This window comes from Corythoichthys intestinalis, chromosome 19, assembly GCF_030265065.1.
Source record: "Corythoichthys intestinalis isolate RoL2023-P3 chromosome 19, ASM3026506v1, whole genome shotgun sequence".
NCBI lineage: Eukaryota > Metazoa > Chordata > Actinopteri > Syngnathiformes > Syngnathidae > Corythoichthys > Corythoichthys intestinalis.
In genome coordinates this window covers 35,798,424-35,820,914 of record NC_080413.1, presented here as the reverse complement: position 1 = coordinate 35,820,914, position 22,491 = coordinate 35,798,424, and the positions used below count along the sequence as shown (strand labels likewise).

The window sequence follows — 22,491 nt, the reverse complement described above, 5'->3', positions numbered from 1 at the left end:
GTTAAAGTTGTATAAACATATAGCGAGAATAAGGAACGTCACTGACAAGCGCAGGCCCCCGCGAGTGGATAGTGAGGGGTCTAGGATAGTGCGCCTACAGCTAACAAGACTCTTAACATTGCATACCGCTTCAACATATTCAATAGTATTTAGTTTTCATTCATTTTAAATTAATATTCTGTCCAAACAAGCTTAACAGAGAATCCACACCGTGCCATCACACATCAAGCAGATGAATATGTAACTTTTTCTCCGCAGTGACAAAAACAGCTGACTGTGGCCCCAGTAGTTAGGTAGCCTACCATATGTAGCATATGGAACAATGAAATTAATAGTTCACCTGCTGTGGCCTGAACGTAGTCTCACACTTGCCTCCTGGTGCGCATGGACTTGAATTGCGTGCCCGCTTGTACAGTCCCTGTTTTTTCATCTCTTTTATCAACACCATCGTCGTTTTGGGGCTTTTTGAAGAAACTTCGGACACTCAGTTGCCTTGACATTTTTCAGAGTAAGGCCAACGACGTCATGCATCATGAGAGACAATAGCTAATTAATATGCTCACTCGCCACCCTGTGGTCTGGGGTGTGAATTGCAACCGGTCAAAATGACGGATGGACTTCAGTTTTTTCCGTCACCGTTTTAAAAAATCGGTCAACGACGGAAAATATTCGGTTAACGCGACCCCTGGTTTTTCCACACCTTTACCAGTGAATTTGGCACCAGGGACATCATTTTCAGACAGAATTGGTAGGTTAAGCTCTGTAAACATCTGCTTCGTACACTATTCCCCATTCATTTCCTATTAGGGATAAGCAAGAGCTTGTCCCCCCTTAGCTAACGGCAGAGCCACAGAAGCTAACGTCATAAATATTAATGAGCGGAAGTGACGTGTAGCGTGCGGTACCCCATTGGCTGCAAAGCTTTATTGCTTCAAGAAGCTTCGTTTGGCTATCAATGCTCCATTGGGAGAGACAGTCAACCTCTGCTGCCACCTGTTGTCAACACTGTTTGTAGCTGCAGGCATCTGCATTCATTTTTGAATACGTCATGCTTTTATTTTGACACGCTAACCGGAAGTGCGCACGCTACGACGCTAACCGGAAGCTTTACATTTTTGGAGCGAAAGAGCAGGTGCGTTCGGGTTTCTCACGCATGTGATGCATATTGTATATCTTTATAATTTTCTCATCGTTAACAATGTTGTAAATGTAACAGTTTCATGCAAGTTTCATGTTGAAGCATCACCTTTGACCGAGAAGAGTGCGTTTGAGAAGACTGCCATTGGTTGAATGCAGGCTAAAGTGGTCAGTGCAACTTTGTATTGTATTTTGCCATTAGCGTCTTTGCTGCTATGCTAGCGTTGTTCAAATTGAATATATGTTTGTTTTTATTTAGTTCTACGTTGTTTGGTGTTCTGAAGAGCAATAAACATCAGTGAATGGAACTGAAGCCTCCTTTGAAATCAATGAGCAGTACAGTAGAACACTTTTGCGTCGTGAAGAAAGACTTGGAGGTGAAGAAGGATCGGCTGCAGACCTACGGAAAGGGAAGCATCACGTGTGAGCGGTTCGTGTGAATCCAAGCGGCAAGTGGACAAGGCTACACAAGCGAGCACATGAATATTGTGTCTTTAAAGTAGCGCAAGTACTTGTTAATTGCCATTAAGTGTGTCATACGAACTTTCATAAGTGTTCTTCTATAAGCGTATTTTCTGCACGTCTAAGCAAATAAGTAATTCTCCATTCTATTTGACGTTCAAATGTTCCAAGTGCATATCTAAGTATTTTAAGTGAGTTCTCATAATAATTGTTTTTATTATTGAGAATTGTTTACACATCATTAACCATTTGCGCACTCATTATAGAACTGTCAGTGTGATGTACTTTTAATGCGCACACAAAAGTCAAGTTAAAGTACACAATAAGAGTTACATTTAAATTTCACTCATAGAAACCAATTAATAACATTTCAACCAGTTAAGCATACTTCATTTAATATGCCACACACAAAGGAAAATGTTATCCCGCCTGCTGAAGAGACCACTCAAGGTAATTGTTCAATGCAGACTGTCTTCTCACATCAAGTGGATGTTAAAGTTGAAACAAGAAGAGAAGTTGATCAATCTCAGGTTGGTACAGATGATGAAGAACTGCCTCCTGAAATTAAGAAAACTGGACGCACACGTAAGCTCACTGAAAAGGGAATGAGTCTGTTAAATGACAAATTGAGCAATTTAAATGGAAGAATTGTGAAAATGTACAAAAGATGGAAATATCATATGAATGGTTTAAAGCGGTCAATTAAAGATAAATATGGTGAAGATCTGATCGAAGAGGTTATAAATGAAATCAACGCCATACAGGTTGACATTGATGAAACCTACCTCCAAATAAGAGACATTGCAATTCCCGAGCCTGACATTCGAAGAATAAATGACACATGCCAGGCATTGACGAAAACTGCAAACTTAAATGCTCAACAATATCGAAGTGGTGATGATAAAGACATATTGTGGCCTGATTCTAAGTCAGTGTTTGACAGCACAGTGTCCAGCATTTACTCAGCCACAACCAGTAAGTCAAAGACTTCTTCCAAATCATCTTCCCACTCGTCAATCTTGTCCCTTAATGTAAAACAAGCAGAAGCTGAAGTTGTGGCAACTCAAGAGGTACTAAAAATAATTAATGCTCAACATCAACAAAGAGAAGAAATTGAAAGACTTGAGCTAGAGGACCAAATTGTGGCAGCTGAAATTGAAGCAGAAAATGCTAAGAAAAAAGCCAAATTCAGCGCAAGTAGAAAATTTAAGCTGGAACAGAAAAGAAGAGAAATAAAACGTCAGGAAGAACTCAAAGGACATGTTGCAGCACAAGCAAGGTTCCAAGTTTATTCAGAAGCTCTCAATCAACCAACCACACTTAACCCTTTAAGTGAGCCATTTTTCCCATCTCACCAAGCACAAGTCTCCATGGCTTCTGAGGAACAATCCAAGTCTGTACAAGTACAGCACCAACATGATGTAAAACCCATCAGAACTGCTGTTCCAAATGTATTTATCCAAACCTCTCCTTCTGTTCCACCAGTAAGCAGCCAAGTTCCTACTACTCAAGCACCGGTCCCTCTCAATGCTTCTAATGATCTCGCAAGAACTATTGCTGAAGCAATTACAGCAAATCGAGTTCCGATTCCAGAACCTGAGATCTTTACAGGTGATCCTCTTAAGTATAATGACTGGAAGTTGTCCTTTTGCACTTTGATCGATCGCAAGAATCTTCCAACTCAAGAAAAGTTGTTCTATTTACGGAAATATGTTGGTGACACAGCCAAAAGAGCAATAGAAGGCCATTTTATAATAGGAACAGAAAGTGCTTATTGTGCTGCTTGGAATGTACTTGAAGAAAGATTCGGTAACCCATTTGTAGTTGCCAAATCATATCGTGACAAGATATATGCATGGCATAAAATTGGCCATAAAGACTTTGACAACCTGCGTGACTTCGTCGATTTCCTGAGCAGTGTGGAGTCCGCAATGCCATACATTCAAGGTCTACAAATACTGAACGACTGTGTGGAAAATCAAAAGATTACTGTCAAACTCCCAGATTGGTTGAGCTCACGTTGGAACAGAGAAGTAACAATATATCAAGATCAAAACAGCTTGTTCCCTGATTTCAAATTCTTCGTAAGATTCCTCAACACAGAAACTCGAATAGCGTGTAACCCGATCACATCGTTACATGCGCTGAAGCCGGCTGAACAAGAAAGATCAAAGCCAACTGAACGGGAACAGTCCAAGTTTCAACGAAGTCAGAAGGTCAGCGTCAAGACGTTTACCACAAATACAAGTGAAAAGACCAGCCTTGCATGTCTATTTTGCAAGAAAAAGGGTCACAGTCTTCATAGGTGTCGCAAAATTATGGAAAACACTGTTGAAGAAAGAGTAAAGTTTGTTCAACTGGAAAAATTATGCTTCGGGTGCCTAAAATCTGGACATAACTCCAAGGTTTGCAAATCCAGGAGTGTGTGCGAATTATGTGGAAAAGGACATCCCACATGTCTGCATCGAGATCGTGCAAAGAAAGACCAAGAGCAAAGTTTAAATAACAAACAAGAAAACAAAACTGAGAGCCACGCAGACAATTACCAACAGTTGGGAAACGAAGAAACACGACAAGTAACTTCTAACAGAGTTATTCAAGAAATAAACAGTACTCGAACCTCATCTATTGTTCCTGTCTATGTTTCCACGATAGCAGAACCTGAAAGAGAACTTCTGATGTATGCCTTACTTGATAGTCAAAGCGACACAACTTTCATTCTTGAAGATGCAGCAGAAACATTGTGCGCCAACAAAACACCAGTCGAACTTAAAGTGTCAACCATAACATCAAAAACAAAGGTTGTGAAAAGTCAAAGAGTGCAAGGACTACAAGTAAGAGGCCTCAACAGTGAAACTAAAATTAAACTTCCAAAAACATATACAAGAGACTACATACCAGCAAACAGGTCCCATATACCCACAAGCTCAACTGCAAAATCATGGCCTCACTTAAAGCATTTAGCAGATGAAATGTCTCCTGAGCTTGACTGTGAAGTGGGATTGTTAATTGGCTATGACTGTCCGCAAGCCTTACTTCCCAGAAAGGTTGTAATGGGCAACGAAAACCAGCCATACGCCCAAAGGTCTGTGTTGGGTTGGAGCATTATTGGCAACAGCAACACCGACATTGATTACCACCACGAAGATGGAATCGGCGTGAGTCATCATATCATCATGAGAAAGGTGCTACCGGCTACCAAGTCCTCATCAGAGATCAAGACAGAGGTCCAGTTTGTTTGTCGAACCCAAGTCAAAGAAGTGATCACACCGGCAGATATACTCAAGGTTTTTGAGTCAGATTTTACTGAGAAGTTCAGTGAAGAAATTTGCACATCACAAGAAGACATTACATTCTTGAAAAAGCTAAATGATGGCATCAAGCAAAAGCGGAATGGACATTACGAAATGCCATTGCCTTTTAAAGAAGATAGACCATCACTGCCGAACAACAAAGTGTGTGCTGAACATCGACTCAGATGTCTTGAGAAACGTCTAAATAAAAATGATCAATATCGCAGTGATTATGTTGCCTTTATGGATGACATAATTGCTAGAGGAGATGCTGAAAAGGTTCCAGAGTCTGAGATAAACAACCAGTCCTCATGGTATGTCCCTCACCATGGTGTTTATCACCCTCATAAACCAGGAAAGGTTCGAGTGGTATTTGACTGTTCAGCTAAATTCCAGAATACATCCTTAAACGAGCATCTACTTACTGGGCCTGACCTAACAAACACCCTTGTAGGTGTCTTGCTTCGCTTTCGCAAAGGACAAGTAGCAATCATGTGTGATGTGGAGCGAATGTTCCATCAGTTCCATGTTGCATCAAAGGACCAAGACTATCTCCGATTTCTGTGGTGGGAAAAAGGAAATATGGAAATTCCACCTTCAGTGTTCCGAATGAAGGTTCACTTATTTGGCGCTGCTTCGTCACCAGGATGCGCGAACTTTGGGCTCAAGCACCTAGCTGCAGAAGGAACAGGCAAGTCTAGCGAAGCTACCGTAAAGTTCATTCAGCGCAATTTTTATGTTGATGATGGATTGATAAGTTTGGACAGTGAAGAAGAAGCTATACAGCTTGTTAGAGAGGCAAGAGAGCTCTGCAATGCTGGTAAGCTCCACCTACACAAATTCATCACCAATAACAAGAATGTGCTTGCCACAATCCCTAAGCAGGAACGCGCTGAAGGTGTAGCTGACCTAGACTTGGCCTTGGGAGAACACAAGATGGAACGAGCTCTCGGGGTCCAATGGTGCATCAGTTCAGATAAGTTTCAATTTAAAGTGAGAATAAAAACCCATCCCTTTACAAGAAGAGGAGTACTGTCAACAGTGGCTTCAATTTTTGATCCCCTTGGATTCGTAGCACCCGTCATTTTGAAAGGCAAACAAATTCTACAAAGAATGTGCCAAGAGAAGTTAGGATGGGATGAGCCCATTTCTGAAGAACTCAGGCTGCAGTGGGAAGCATTGTTGCAAGACATCCAGGATTTGTCTTTCGTGGAGATACCACGACATTACATACCACTGAATGCCAAGGAGGTTCACAAGTATGAACTTCATCATTTTTCCGACGCCAGCACCTCAGGCTATGGCATGTGTTCTTATCTCAGAGCTGTGTCAGAGTCTGGAAAGGTTCATTGTGTGCTTGTCATGGCAAAGGCACGGGTTGCGCCAACAAAGATAACGACAATTCCAAGATTGGAACTTTCAGCTACACTGTTGGCCACAAGGATAAGTGATCTGCTAAAAAGTGAAATGGAGATTGAAGATCTACATAATTACTTTTGGACTGATTCCAAGGTTGTTCTTGGATACATTAATAACGACGAAAAACGATTTCATTTATTCGTAGCCAATCGAATACAACAGATCAAAACAAGCACCACACCAAGTCAATGGCAATACGTTGCCTCAGAAGATAACCCTGCAGATCATGCCTCTCGCGGACGTACCACAAAGGAGCTTGTGAAATCCAACTGGTTCACAGGACCTAGTTTTTTGTGGCACAAGAACCTTCCTACAAGCGAAAACATGAAGGTGGGAGAGCTAGACCAAGATGATCCAGAAATTAAAAGAGCACATGTACATACAACAAAGACAAAGGAACAAAGATCTCTGTTAGATCGACTTCAAAATTTTTCAGATTGGAATAGAACTGTACAGGCCATTGCAAGACTTAAACGTTTGGCTAAACAACTGACAGGTCTTAAAACAAGATCCAATGACACTACAACAGTAGAAGAAAGAAAAGATGCTGAACAATTCATAATCAAGATGGTTCAAGAAGAAGTGTTTAGGGATGAAATCAAATCTCTAAAACGAGCTAAAGACCTACAAAGGAATAAGTCCTTTGAGCTGCACAAGTTGAATCCATTTATGGATAACCAAGGTATCCTCAGGGTGGGAGGAAGATTGACACAGTCCACACTCCATCCACACATCAAACACCCAGCCATTCTCCCAAGAGGACATCACGTAAGTCGATTGTTGATAAAGTACCATCATGAGAAGATTCAACATCAGGGTCGTGGGATGACAATTAATGCACTACGCTCCAATGGTATTTGGATCATAGGGTGTAGTCGTGAAGTGTCATCATCCATCTTCAAGTGCATCAAATGCAGAAAATTCAGAAAGTGCAATCAAGGACAAAAAATGGCAGACCTTCCACTAGAGAGGATGGAAGCAACCCCTCCATTCACCTACAGTGGAATGGACTGCTTTGGACCATTTTCTGTCAAGGATGGAAGAAAAGAATTGAAGAAATATGGGCTTTTATTCACTTGCATGTGCTCAAGAGCGGTTCATATTGAGGTATTAGATGATCTTTCCTCTGATGCATTCCTCAACGCACTGCGCTGCTTTATTGCCATAAGGGGCAGTGTAAGTCAACTGCGGAGTGACCAAGGCACGAACTTCGTAGGAGCACGCAACGAATTCCAAGAACTAATGAAAGGATTAGAACAAGAACAGTTGAAAAAGCTAGGATGCGATTTCGTCATGAACCCACCTGCTTCCAGTCATATGGGCGGCGTTTGGGAGAGACAAATCCGCACTGTAAGAAGTGTTCTCACATCCGTCCTAGACCAATCTGCTGGAAGATTAGACAGTTCTTCATTGAGGACTTTCCTATATGAAGTCATGGCTATAGTGAATAGTCGACCGTTGTCCACAGAACATCTTAATGATCCGTCAGGACCAGAACCCCTGACGCCCAACCATATCTTGACAATGAAATCGTCAATCATCGCTCCACCACCTGGAGATTTCACAAGAGACGATCTTTATCTTCAAAAACGATGGAGACGAGTTCAATTCCTGTCTAATGTATTTTGGACCAGGTGGCGGAAAGAGTATTTGCTGAATCTGCAACGAAGAAGCAAATGGAACAAAACCAGGAGAAATACCAAAGTAGATGACATTGTCTTGTTGCAAGATGATTGCCCAAGAAATCAGTGGAGGTTGGCAAGAGTAGTTGAAGTTCTCCAAGGAACTGATGGAAAGGTCAGAAAACTCAAATTACTACTTAAAGATGCAATACATGACAGTCAATGTAATCTCAAAACAAAGCCAATTTACATTGAAAGGCCCATCCACAAGACAGTTCTATTACTTGAGGCTGATTAAGTAGATCCACAGTTTATTGAACAGTTTTTGAAAGTGGCTCTATGTACCTATGTTAAAGTTTTCAATGTCTGTTGATAATACACTGTAAATGTTCAAGTTAATCACACAGTTGTGTGATGGTGGGAGTGTAGCTGCAGGCATCTGCATTCATTTTTGAATACGTCATGCTTTTATTTTGACACGCTAACCGGAAGTGCGCACGCTACGACGCTAACCGGAAGCTTTACATTTTTGGAGCGAAAGAGAGCAGGTGCGTTCGGGTTTCTCACGCATGTGATGCATATTGTATATCTTTATAATTTTCTCATCGTTAACAATGTTGTAAATGTAACAGTTTCATGCAAGTTTCATGTTGAAGCATCACCTTTGACCGAGAAGAGTGCGTTTGAGAAGACTGCCATTGGTTGAATGCAGGCTAAAGTGGTCAGTGCAACTTTGTATTGTATTTTGCCATTAGCGTCTTTGCTGCTATGCTAGCGTTGTTCAAATTGAATATATGTTTGTTTTTATTTAGTTCTACGTTGTTTGGTGTTCTGAAGAGCAATAAACATCAGTGAATGGAACTGAAGCCTCCTTTGAAATCAATGAGCAGTACACTGTTGTTTGTCCAACATGCGTCCTAGCATGCATTGCAGCGCTACAGATGTAAATAACAATTAAAATTCATGTTCTGCGGTAATTATGTTTTCAGTTACTGTTCCGGTTGTTTCATTAATTGCTAGTTATGGTATTTGCTAACACTTCATTTGACAGTGGTGCCATAAGACTGTCATTAGACAATAATAATTATGACATGACACTGTCATGAGCATTAATAAATGCTTATAACAGACGTCATTTAGTGTTAGCTGGCAAATTATTTCACTTTTGAATGGATGTAGAAGATGCAAGCTGAACATAAATGGAGTTAGTGACATAATTTACTGGATGACACCTAATGACATAAGCATTCAGTTACGAAGTATGACTGTTACCTACTAACCCAAATAAATCAACAAATAAACCACATTAGACTATAAACCGGAGGATTCAAAATGAAGGAAAAAAGTAGCGGCTTATAGTATAAAATTATGGTATTAGTCATATTTTAGTCATCTTGAAATGTGTTCGTCTTCATCTAATTTTTGTTGACGAAAACTCAACACTAATTTCGTCAAATTTTAGTCGACGTTTACTTAAAACATTTTCGTCTGTAAAACAAAATTTAAAAATACTCCAAAAATAAATAAATAAAGGTTCTGTTAGGGTGCGCTGGGAAGTGGACCCCAAAGCAGACAAGGGTGGCTGTGGTGATTTTCAAAAGTTTATTTGAGCACAAGTCGCAGCACCGCACGTGCACTTGGCGTGTAGCTGTCAGGTGTTGACAGGAGCTCAATCAGGCGTCGGTACAATTCTGGGAGCAGGCACGGGGAATCCTGGGACGGAACAAGAAGTCTGATTAGCCGGGTAAGAATTAATGTGGTAAATACCTGAATGCTGGACTTCACTGACGGGATTACTGAAAGTTTGGTCTGGTGACGAGCAGCAACGACGAGCTGGCTTATAAAGGCGGCTGATTTCGATGGCTTGCAGCTGTCGGCGTCATCGCCCGTCTGGTCTCCAGCCTGCAATCAAGGAGCCCTAACAGGTTCCCAACTATTTCGAATGCCAAACGAGCACATATTGTAACGTCTACAAGGACAACATCAACATCAGCAGGAAAAAAGTACATTGTTTTCAATGAATCATATCCACATGAACTATATGTGCTTTTGACAAAGATCGGCTCACATTTGATGGTGATTTTATGCAGAAATGTGAGAAATTCCAAAATGTTCAGATACTTTTTCATACCACTGAAGGTTATAGTGCAGTATAATAATAACAGATCACATAGATAAAAAAAGAAGTTTAACAAATGAATCAAACACCATGAGCAGTTACTCACAATGTCACTTGTACTTGAGTACATATTTTTAGATGTCTACTTTTACTTGAGTAATATTATTTTGTAGTAACGTTACTCTTACTTGAGTAAAGTTTTGGCTACTCTGCCCACCTCTGGTACTGAGTAACTGCTTTCATGTCAGTTTTTGTTAAACAACGTAAACAGACAGACAAACCATACAATGATGTGAAATTTCTGGAATCTCAAAATATTAAACAAATTAACACATTAGGGAATAACAAATTCAACTTTGTGGAAATGTCCGCACAGAAGATGCCGCAACCTGAATAGGTCTGTTTACAAACACGTAATTGGCAATTAGTTGACCTCAAGCTATAACCGTTATTGCGGCGAGGCAAAGTTGACGCTCGATTAAGTTAAACCTCAATCAGCAATTGATAATTTGTGCTCTCTTTTGTTGCATAGAATCTCGAAACGGTGTTAGTTTGTTACCTGGACTTCTACACCAATGCATTACCTCAAGGTATTTTACACACGTGAAGATGCCGATTAGAAAACATCGCTGGCGTGCCTTCTGACTACTAAGCAGCTTTACTGCACGTTAAAAGTCTCTCTGGCAATGGATGAAGGGCTGGGGTGTTATTTTCTAATGATGCCTACCCACATTATACAGCTTGGTTCCCTTGAGATATCGTACCTCTTTAGAGCTCAAGCAACTATCTCATTATGAAATTGTAATTCCCAAGCAACAATGCCTTGCTTAATTGAACGTGTCAGTGTGGAGGACGACGTGAGAGATTACGCAGCGCTGGCCAGTGTTGATAGCTTCCAGTAAAGGAACGGGTCAAGCAGTAGAATGGAGGTCGGCGAATGTAATACATTACCTCAACACGAAGACACCATTCAAAACCCGAGCGGGGAAAATTGATCTGCAACATTCTCTAAGGAGCAATTGTGACTGTCCTCACAGTATGAGATGGCAGAAAGAATAGGAGGAGATATAATGGTGATAGGAATGTGGGACATAATCTAAGTGATTCACGGAGGATAACGCAATGTAATTACAGTGGTACCTCGACATACGATCGCTTCGACACCCGACGTAAAATTTGGCTCAATATTTGTCTCGACTTATGACAACATTCTTAAAATATGATTTCTGACAGCGTCGCGATTTCATTGTTTTCCCGCAATTTTCTTGTGGGAGAAATCAACATGGGTTCCAAGAAGGTTAGTGCAGACGGTGAAAATAAGGAAAAAGGTGAAGTTTACCGTTGAAATTGAAGGGGATAGTACCTTTTCTCGTAGGTACAGTCTAACTGTTTGCATTATTCTAATATACTCAATATAATAAAGGATAATGATAAGTCATGAGTCATCATCACATTCCATGAGATGGAGGGGGGGGAAACCATGCCGTTCGACAAAGTGAAACGGACTGGCTTATCAGCCCTTGCCTGATAAGTAAAGAAAAAGACGCCGCCATCCTCATCTCTTCGGTGGGGCCAAGACACGCTGTCCTAACAAAGCAACACCCTAGAACCAAAAAAACTAAGTATATTAGCTCAGCTCCTCTCAGTTGCCTCATTATACACGACCCAGCAACAGTGACACACGAACTTGATGGGGAAAAATCTACAACAGAAGACTAACCTAAGCAGCACCCAGCCACACCCTGAGTCCAGCCCACCGCACAGCAGCCTTTAAAAAGACTGAATGTTTAACTAATCGTTGTTATTTTTCTCGGGACTTGTGTTATGGCGACCCTTGAACCAGTCTGCCTCCTCACCTTGGTCTGTTGCTGTTTTGCCTTGCCGTTTGATCGCTGTCGACCTGAATAAATTGTCAACTTGTGTTTCGAAGCCAGCTTTTTAAATGGAGTCAGTACAAGGGGTTAAGACGCGCGGAGCTTGGCCTTTTGGCCAGGTAGTTGGTCTTCCACCGGCCCGGGTCGTTGGAGCTGCGTCAGCGCGGGTCCGGCGGTTCGGCTGGCATGATTCAGGCAATCTGCCTAAAAGGTCAGATTCCTTCAAAATTAAGGCGTGATGTGTGCGTCAGTGAATTGGCACGACAATACGGCCAGAATATGTCTACGATCTCAAAGACGACTCTCATTATTAATACAATTACTATAACATTGGCAATTAAATCGCCAGCTTCGTCAGGGTTTTAATCATTTATTTTAGAATTTGTGCAACACAAAACAGCTTTTGTCTGCAGTAGCCGATGGCAACAACAACAGAACCTGTAAAGAGAAAGTAAAAGCTTCCCACTATAATCTACCTGTCTCACTCTCGCGTCAGTCACACGGTAAGTTCAGGAAAAACATGTAAAACACAGCCGGCACATTCAAACCCGATCTGTTATATTATTATAACTGATGCACCCTCAGTATCAACAGGGACGGGGGGCAATCTGGCCCGAAATGGTGGTATCTGTATCGGCGAATACCAACAAACAGGGCGCCGATACCATTTACCGGTCCTGTAACGCTGAACGCGGCTTTTTTTCTCCTGACACTCACTACACTCTATGTGTTGTGTGATCACACGTGATTACTTTGCATGCCAAGCAGCCATCGCTATTGACTTGCTCCAGACCAATGAGAGCGGGCCAATGCCGGGGCCGCTTTTTCATATGAGGAAAAACAAACTAGGAGTAGGGGAAGAAAATGTCGGCAGTTTCGGAATATTTCAGCGTCGAGTACAATGGATGGGGATGGACCGCAGCAACAAACCCTGGGCAGTGGGATAAGATGAGTGAAGCAGCAAGACAGATGTCCGAAAAAATCACCGAAATGACTGTTGTCTGTATCCTGCCCCTTGCCTTTGTTGAAAGCGTGGGGATCCTGCTTTTTATGGATCAAGCAGTATTTAAGTATAATGTTGCAAAATACTTTAAGGAGACGACTATCCTGCACTAAAAAATAAAGTAACAAATCATGTTTTAGAAAAGCTGGAGAAGGCAGGGGCCATAAGCTTTTCAACCGACGTCTGGAGCAGCCAAGTCTCCCAATTTTCCCTGCTTAGCTTGACAGCCAAATGGAAAGCGTAGTACTTCATGCGAATGAATTCATGGGATCACACATACTGGCCAAGCTATTGCTGGTCAACTGGAGCATCTGGAGGTCAAAGGTACTTTACTTTTCTTGTCTTTTACTGAAAGAAATGCAACAGTAATTTGAGACCTGTTTCAAAAGTGCTGTAGAAGTAAGCAAAGTCAGCTAAGCTAAGTGGCTAAGCTGTGTGTGCGTGCGCTGTTTACATTTGTGTGCTACTATAGATGGAGTTATGTTGCTGCTGGTGCACAAAGAGGGAGGCTAATAGAGAGACAGGATGCTGGGGTCAATTATTATTATAATTTCACAATTCAGTTGCACTGTTTGGTCTTTGAGAGGTTTAAAAAAGTTTATATTCAGTTCATTCAGAGTTTATTATTATGAATGTATTTTTACTTTGTTACTGTTTGGCTAGTAGTGTAAATGTTTTAATTTCACAAATGTATCTCTATTTTAGCCTTTGAGAGCCAAAGGTTTATTCAACTATTGTCACCCATACCAGGTATGCAATAAAAAGTTCTACTTGATTCACTTTGTATTAGTCTTTTTCCTGTTTTGCAAAGGTAAGCAGCAGCCTGACAAAGCCATGATAGCAATCATTTCACATCCAAGTATGTATCGGGGCCAAAAAAACGGTATCGGTGCAACACTAATTATTATTATTATAATTCCGAATTTTATTTCTAATTTATTTGTTTAGTTATGTGTAATTGCTACTGTAATTTGGACTATAAGTCGCACTACCCCCCCCCCCCTTTTTTTTTTTCCAAACTGTCAAAACAGTTTTATGCCTCCTTCACTATGGTAAATGGTGTTATACTTGTATTGCGCTTCTCCACCTTTCCACTTTGTTTGAAGGGTCTCTGTGTCCCATTGGAATCAAATCAAATTTATTTATATAGCCCTTTAAATAAACCCAGAAAGGTCCTCATTGTTCTTTACAAAAATGAAAAATTCATGACAGTGTTGTTAATCTTACTGAAAAAAAGTAATTAATTATAGTTACAAATTACTTCTCCCAAAAAGTAATTGCGTTAGTAACTCAATTACCTGAATGTAAGAGTAATTAGTTACTTGGCAAAGTAATTGGTGATAATTACTTTTTTTTTTACCCCCCTCAAAAAAAAAAAAAAAAAAAACATAGGCCACACTATGTGAATTTTTTTGTGAAGGTTTTTGGTACAATTGGCCCGAGCCCAATTCTTTACCCTAATTTACCCTTTACCCTGAATCAACTGTTAAAAGTTGTTAAAATTGCTCCCATTATTGCATTAGTTCCCTTCTCTCTACTTTCGACATATGAAAGTTTTAAAACTGTTTCATCATTTAAAGATAGATTGAAGTCAAGATTTTGCCGATTTAGAAGTATTTTAGATAAAAAAAAAGTTACTCAGGTTCGCTAGGAAGGTTCTCTACAACAGAGCCGTCCTAAAAAGTCTACTGCTTTAAGATGGCGGCTGTTTACAAACGCATCTAGTGCCGTGTCTGTCATTTTGCATCTAGTTATATCTATATACAGTACATGTGATATCTACCATATCTACCATGTCTACCATATCTACCATAACATGCGGGCGTAGTTTGTGGGCTATCGGCTACAACATGTATTATTGGAGCTACCTAGCATCGCGTTTGCTCGGCGTCACAACTTTCTTGCCTCCTCCGCACTCCTGCTCTGCTCTGTCGTCTCGGTGAGTCCGTCTCCCTCAGACTTTTCGACCAATATAATAACGCATAGTAACGCATGCCTTTCCGTCCTCAGTAACGGTAACGGCGTTGCCAAGATGAGAAAAGTAATTAATTAGATTACCCACTACTGAAAAAAATAACGCCGTTAGTAACGCCGTTATATTGTAACGCCGTTATTAACAACACTGGTTCATGATAAATAAAATGGAAAGTATTATATAACAAAGCTGAGAAAAAACAAAAGCATAGCATAAAGCTAAAAGTAAAATAAAAAAAACAATTAAAATAATAAAAACAGGGGTGAAAGTGGGACGGAACGCACCGTATCAGCGTTCCGCCATGAAATACGATGGCGGAACGCCGTTCCGGCATATGGTGCTTTGATACCGAAAATATGACGGCAACTGTCAAAAACTGCCACGCTGCCACACACGCATCTCCAATAAGAACATCTACTAATGTCAGATTTACATACACAAGTGTTAACAATACAAGCCTAATAAAGAGCTTGCTTAGCGTCATTCGTTTCCACTGATTTTTATTATTCATTTATTCTACGGAGTTCTCCCCAGTGTCTCTATCTGACAAGTCGCATTGCCTGTAGCCCTTTTCACACATACCAGGGAATTTCCCGTATAAGGTAACGCAGGATTTACTCTCGTCATTGCTTTCATGCATGAAAAGATTCCGAGAATGAAGCCGGTTGGACGCTTTCACAGACTTGTTCTGTGTTGCCCACTGGCACTCTCTGTGCGTGGAAGGCTGCTGGGCGATTTTATAACCTGGGCATTACGTCATTTTTGGTCAGCATTGTCACAATGTTGGTCAAACCCTGTCGTGTTTTGTTCCGGAGGGAGCGTTCCCCGACGTGTAACTGCAACCAATTTAAGGTCATCAAGAGGTAAGAATGGGCCTAAAAAAATCCAGCCCGACCCGAACCGACCCAGGTCCGCTGGTATTAAAGCCCGACCCGCCCGAGCCCAATCAATTAACTTGATTTGCAGGCCCGAAAACCCCCCAAAATGTTATGTTTTATTTGTAGGCCCGAGCCCGGAAAAAAAACAAAATTTTATATTTTATTTGTAGGCCCAAGCCCGAGAAAAAGCCCCCCTCAAAATTCTATGTATTATTTGTGAGGAGGAGAGGGAAGGGATGCTCCAGTCAGACCTGGATAGATCATTGCTTGCTGCTTGGAAAAACGGACTGGTTGCGTTTTGCGTGATCACATTTGGTGACAATGCCTGTGCATTAAAGCCTGTCTTTTGTAACGAATTCTCAGTTGACAGAAAAAACCCGCAACTTTTCTTAATGTTTAAATAGTCTACATATTTTTATGATCATTTTAAATGCATTTACACAACGAAATAACGCTAGAAAAGTTTGTAAAATGTTAATAAACAGATGCGGTTTTGCATCGCAAAGGAAAAAGAGTAAAAAGAGGGCGCATGGCACGCTCTGGCTCTGCAATCACCATGTCGCGCCTTGTCTTTTTTATCCAAATTATTTATTTGATAACAAGTATTCCTTTGTTTAACATCCATATATCATTTTGGTATACGTATATAAATGTATATTTATTTAAAAAATTTAGCGAGAACCCCGGCCCGACCCGAACATAATGATTGACATTTTAATTTCGTTATGTTTTCAGTTTAATGTAGCCATTTCCAGCTTGCCCTGTTTATAGCCCTGCTTTCACACACACCAGGAGAAAACCAACGCAAGCATGGTAAGAACATGCAAACTCCACACTGGAAGGCCGGAGCCCGGGATTGAACACTTACAGTGCCTTGCAAAAGTATTCGGCCCCCTTGAATCTTGCAACCTTTTGCCACATTTCAGGCTTCAAACATAAAGATATGACATTAAATTTTTTTGTCAAGAATCAACAACAAGTGGGACACAATCGTGAAGTGGAACAACATTTATTGGATAATTTAAAATTTTTTAACAAATATAAAACTGAAAAGTGGGGCTTGCAATATTATTCGGCCCCTTTACTTTCAGTGCAGCAAACTCACTCCAGAAGTTCAGTGAGGATCTCTGAATGATCCAATGTTGTCCTAAATGACCGATGATGATAAATAGAATCCACCTCTGTGTAATCAAGTCTCCGTATAAATGCACCTGCTCTGTGATAGTCTCAGGGTTCTGTTTAAAGTGCAGAGAGCATTATGAAAACCAAGGAACACACCAGGCAGGTCCGAGATACTGTTGTGGAGAAGTTTAAAGCCGGATTTGGATACAAAAAGATTTCCCAAGCTTTAAACATCTCAAGGAGCACTGTGCAAGCCATCATATTGAAATGGAAGGAGCATCAGACCACTGCAAATCTACCAAGACCCGGCCGTCCTTCCAAACTTTCTTCTCAAACAAGGAGAAAACTGATCAGAGATGCAGCCAAGAGGCCCATGATCACTCTGGATGAACTGCAGAGATCTACAGCTGAGGTGGGAGAGTCTGTCCATAGGACAACAATCAGTCGTACACTGCACAAATCTGGCCTTTATGGAAGAGTGGCAAGAAGAAAGCCATTTCTCAAAGATATCCATAAAAAGTCTCGTTTAAAGTTTGCCACAAGCCACCTGGGAGACACACCAAACATGTGGAAGAAGGTGCTCTGGTCAGATGAAACCAAAATTTAACTTTTTGGCCACAATGCAAAACGATATGTTTGGCGTAAAAGCAACACAGCTCATCACCCTGAACACACCATCTCCACTGTCAAACATGGTGGCGGCAGCATCATGGTTTGGGCCTGCTTTTCTTCAGCAGGGACAGGGAAGATGGTTAAAATTGACGGGAAGATGGATGAAGCCAAATACAGGAACATTCTGGAAGAAAACCTGTTGGTATCTGCACAAGACCTGAGACTGGGACGGAGATTTATCTTCCAACAGGACAATGATCCAAAACATAAAGCCAAATCTACAATGAACTGGTTCAAAAATAAACGTATCCAGGTGTTAGAATGGCCAAGTCAAAGTCCAGACCTAAATCCAATCGAGAATCTGTGGAAAGAGCTGAAGACTGCTGTTCACAAACACTCTCCATCCAACCTCACTGAGCTCGAGCTGTTTTGCAAGGAAGAATGGGCAAGAATGGGCAAGAATGTCAGTCTCTCGATGTGCAGAACTGATAGAAACATACCCCAAGCGACTTGCAGCTGTAATTGGAGCAAAAGGTGGCGCTACAAAGTATTAACGCAAGGGGGCCGAATAATAATGCACGCCCCACTTTTCAGTTTTTTATTTGTTAAAAAAGTTTAAATCATCCAATAAATGTTGTTCCACTTCACGATTGTGTCCCACTTGTTGTTGATTCTTGACAAAAAAATTAAATTTCATATCTTTATGTTTGAAGCCTGAAATGTGGCGAAAGGTTGCAAGATTCAAGGGGGCCGAATACTTTTGCAAGGCACTGTATATCAGAACTGTGAGGGGAACGTGCACGTCACTGTGAAACCTGTTGTATTTTATTGTGTGTTATATTTATAACTGTGCCAAAAGTTCTTGCATTTTGGTGGTTTTAGGAGGTTTAAGCCGCCCCCCCCCCAACACACACACAAAAAAACAGGGCTCTGTGCCGAACTTTATGTTAGGGAGTTCCGGCAAGAAATTCTAGCCACTTTCACCCCTGAATAAAACAGATAACATCTGAAAACATTAAAACCCCGAACAAAGGTAACCAGGCTACCATAGTCTAGTCTAAAAAAAGTGGGTCTTTAACAGCAATTTAAAAAGGCCTAGATTCATAATGCTGCCGCAAAAGATCGATCACCCCCTCTGTTTAAATTTCGACCTTGAAACTTGCACAAGAAGCTGGCCGGAAAATCGAAGAGCCCTGCCAGAGTTCAAAAGGGTTAAAATCTCAGACAAATAAGAAAGAGTCTGGCCATTAATAGAATTAAAAACAAACAGTACTGCAAAATTCAAGATCAATTCTAAAATGAACTGGAAGCCAGTGGAGCGATGATAGCACGGGGGAAATATGTTCGCGTCTGGACGTACCGGTTAAAAATCGAGCAGTAGCATTTTTGAACAAGTTGCAGACGAGAAATAGAGGACTTGGGAAAACCAACATAAAGTGCATTGCAGTAGTACAATCTTGAACTTATAAAGGCATGAAGTGTTTTTTCAAGGTCATGGCGACTAACAAAAGGCTTTACTTTGGCCAAGAGACAAAGCTGGAAAAAACGTACAACTTGGAACTGAGATGACAATAAATAGAATCACCCAGGCGTCCGACTCTGATGGCACCAGATCCGATAGTAGTGTGAGCTGGTGCGTCTCTGCTTTAAAATGAAGAGACTGCGGAATCTGGTTATCCTCCTCAATGCATCCTTGATGAGGTTTTGAGGCAGTATCACAGTAGCGACAGCCCGGTGTAAAAGGGTGAGCGGCGATCCATTCACTGTGCATGTGGCGGCCCTTTTTGCATGAAGCGGCAAGTCTTGAATAAATTTTCGTCGAAGGGTGGGCCCCAAAATAGGAACTTGTTCTATTTTCACAGCTTTGCGGCGCCATCGTCTACAACGTACCCATTAGCACAGACGCAGGGGTACTGTGCTATAAGGCTGTTTTGGCAGACGGATACACACAAGTCATTGCCGATGTAACCTGATAAAAGCGCTTGGGACACTTGTAAAAAGCTCTCCATGCTAAGCCAAATGATCGATGTGCGTTTGTGTGGAAATATAGTTCACCAAAACAAAACAAAAAATATTCACCTTCTCAACGAAACTAGTGGAACCCCTTACACAGCTATGATAATCTCCCTTAGTACTTGAAATAGGAAAATTCACAGTTTTCCTGTGCAGCAAAGAAAAATAAATGCATTTTTCTTGGGACTATAGTAAATATATTTGCTGGAATCCATTCGCTTTTCACTTTCTAACAGGATCAACGTCAGCCTTCTTGGCTCCTCCTGTTTTGGGCTGCTGCTAGTGCAGTACTTCTCAAAGTACTGCACAGGGTGGCGCACGTGACCTCGGAGAACATACTTTTTTGGTCTACTAGAATAAAGTGTAATTTCTTATCCACTCAGTGGGTGGCAGTGGCGCTCATATTTTCTGAGTGTGCGCAGTATTTTTGAACCAAACAAGAGCACACAGAAAAGACACTGGCGACATGAAAACCTAAGACAAGGAATAATGACGAAGCGTATGCAGCATTTGGCTTCACTTTTAATACAGTGGAAGACAATGAAAGATCATTCTGTTTACTGTGTCTAAAAATGTTTGAAGCAGACAGCATGGAGCCAAATCAATTAAGATGTCATTTAAAGACATTAGACTCCAATTACATTGATAAGTCGCTTGATTTTTTTTTCAGCGAAAAAGTGCTGAATATTGCCAACAATCATCCGGCTTTGTCACTGTTACATCAGTAAACAAGAAACAGAAAATAATTGAGAAACAGCCTATACAACGGGTCTGTTTGAACTAAAATAGCTCTCAAGCCACCAAATTTCAAATTTTGGTGCAAACAACCCGTGAGTCTCTACACATTTGGATATCGTCATTAAGCTGCTTTAGTTCGACAATGTTATTATTATTAAAGCCTGAGTTATACTCCCGCGTTGCGGTGACGGCGCAGCGACTTCGACGTCATTCGACATTCGATAGTTCTGCGGTAAGGGAACGCGTTGCTCTGTAATTCACCGCCAAGCCACTAGAGGGGTGTGGCGTTATGTTTGTACGGTTTTGGGGCATGCTTGTTGACTTCCACTAGTCTAGTTTAACGGAGAAAAAATAAACAATGCAAGATGGAACTCTTGAAAGTAAATATCATCAACACTGAATAAATATTGAACATACAAATGTTGAGGGGCAGGCGACGCAGAAGACTGTTTCAAGGCGGTCTGGCCAACTTTTGATGCCGCACAGAGTTTTAGACTCGGGTGGAGAGAGCGAGCTGTGGCGGCTAGCTTCAAACTGGCGTCGAGCACTGCGTTCAAGCCCTCCAGCCCGATTTGTTTGCCGTGTCCTACAACCAGCCAGTGGGAAGCCATAGCAGATTTCTGGCGTCTCTGGAACTTCCCAAACTGCGTTGGGAGCCTTGATTGTAACGTTATCATAAAAAGCACTAAGGCACTCTCAGTCAGTGATGATGTATCGTGTGTGAACTAGCTGTTATTGAAAATTAAAGATCAAAACAACTCTTTTGACACCAAATCTGTGCTTTATTCTTCATATACTTGAAGTGTGACACGTAAATAAGTCACAGACTCACAGCAAACATATGTACACAATAAATGATGAAGTGCAACAACCAAAAATACGACATAAAGTGATAAAAAGTTGGCAGTTTTTGGCCGACTGGGTCACCGATTCGTGTGGCCACCCAATTCCGAACTAAAACACACGTCTCGGTGGTTCTTCCATTTTTTTTTTTTTTTTTTTTTTTTCAATCGCCGACCTTGCCATTTGGCAATCACAATAATGTCTTGACGAGACTTGCTCTTCGATGATACTCCCGTCGGCTTGGTCCATTTTTGCGTGTCGAAAATAATGTTTGATTCTATTCTACAATGGCAGTGATTTGAACCGAAAACAACAGTCTGAGCGGACCAATCACAGTCCGTTTCTGCCACGTAATACGCGTCTACGTAACACAAAGGTTAGAAAATTCGAGAGGAACGCGTCAGGCTACGGCGCAGGGTCGTAACTCGGGTCTTCTTTGACGGCGCAGGTCTGACGCGGAAGTACAACTCGGCCTTAAATCCTCATATGGTCAAACACTACTTTCTGATTTTCCAACCAGTAATGTACTTGTCTTTTTTGTTCATTCACTCATAAGGTGTGTGTGTGCCTCAGTGTTCCTATATTTGTCATGCGAGATATGGTTTAATTAATTCAACGCTCAACCATTCAAGCTTAGGCATCTGTGCCACTATGCCAAATGATGTTCAGGCATGTTTGTACTGCATCTGTTATCTGTGTGAGCACAGACACACGCATTTACAGCAAATACTATTGCCACTAAATCGAGATACAAAATTTTGGCTTTAAGCTAGAGAGTCACACTTGCGTTACCACGAGATAACACCCTATGTCTGTGTGTACAGTACATGTGCAGTATAGCGTATTATTCAAAATAATAGCAGTACAATGTGACTAACCAGATTAATCCAGGTTTTCAGTATATTTATTATTGCTTCATGGCAAACAATTTACCAGTAGGTGAAGTTGATTCTCAGAAAACCAACAAGACCCAGCATTCATGATATACATAATCTTAAAAGTGCCTCTGACACGGTAAATTTTTCTAAAAATAGCATTATTATTGGAATTAAAATCATATTTTGAGACGATTTGACTATATGGCGGAAAACACTCAGGTGACTTGAAGTTCCGCTCTAAGATCCCGAATATGGCCAATTTCAAAATTGTCCTATATGCATGTGTGATACATCATTGGGAAGCTTAAAATCTCAATTTTCTGGGGGAAGAAAATTTTTGAACGGGAGGGCATTTAAAAAAAAAAATAAAAAATTTTAAACAGCAAAACCTTAACTGGGATGAGAGCACGTGAGAGCAGAATTAAAGACGCCATGATTTTAACAAGACATTATCCCATACTTGCTTTTCGATCTCAAAATTCCATGTAGCATGTATCACCGAG

At 41.1% G+C, this 22,491-nt stretch overlaps 1 protein-coding gene across 1 annotated transcript; it reads left to right on the top strand.

The window, feature by feature from the left end:
• The first annotated feature begins 1,174 nt into the window (after positions 1–1,174).
• Positions 1,175–8,767, top strand: LOC130907200 (uncharacterized). The gene is made up of 2 exons (XM_057822009.1): positions 1,175–1,305; positions 1,397–8,767. The coding sequence occupies exon 2, from the start codon at positions 1,998–2,000 to the stop codon at positions 8,229–8,231; it is 6,234 nt and encodes a 2,077-aa protein (XP_057677992.1). The 5' UTR covers positions 1,175–1,305; positions 1,397–1,997; the 3' UTR covers positions 8,232–8,767.
• Positions 8,768–22,491: the final 13,724 nt, after the last annotated feature.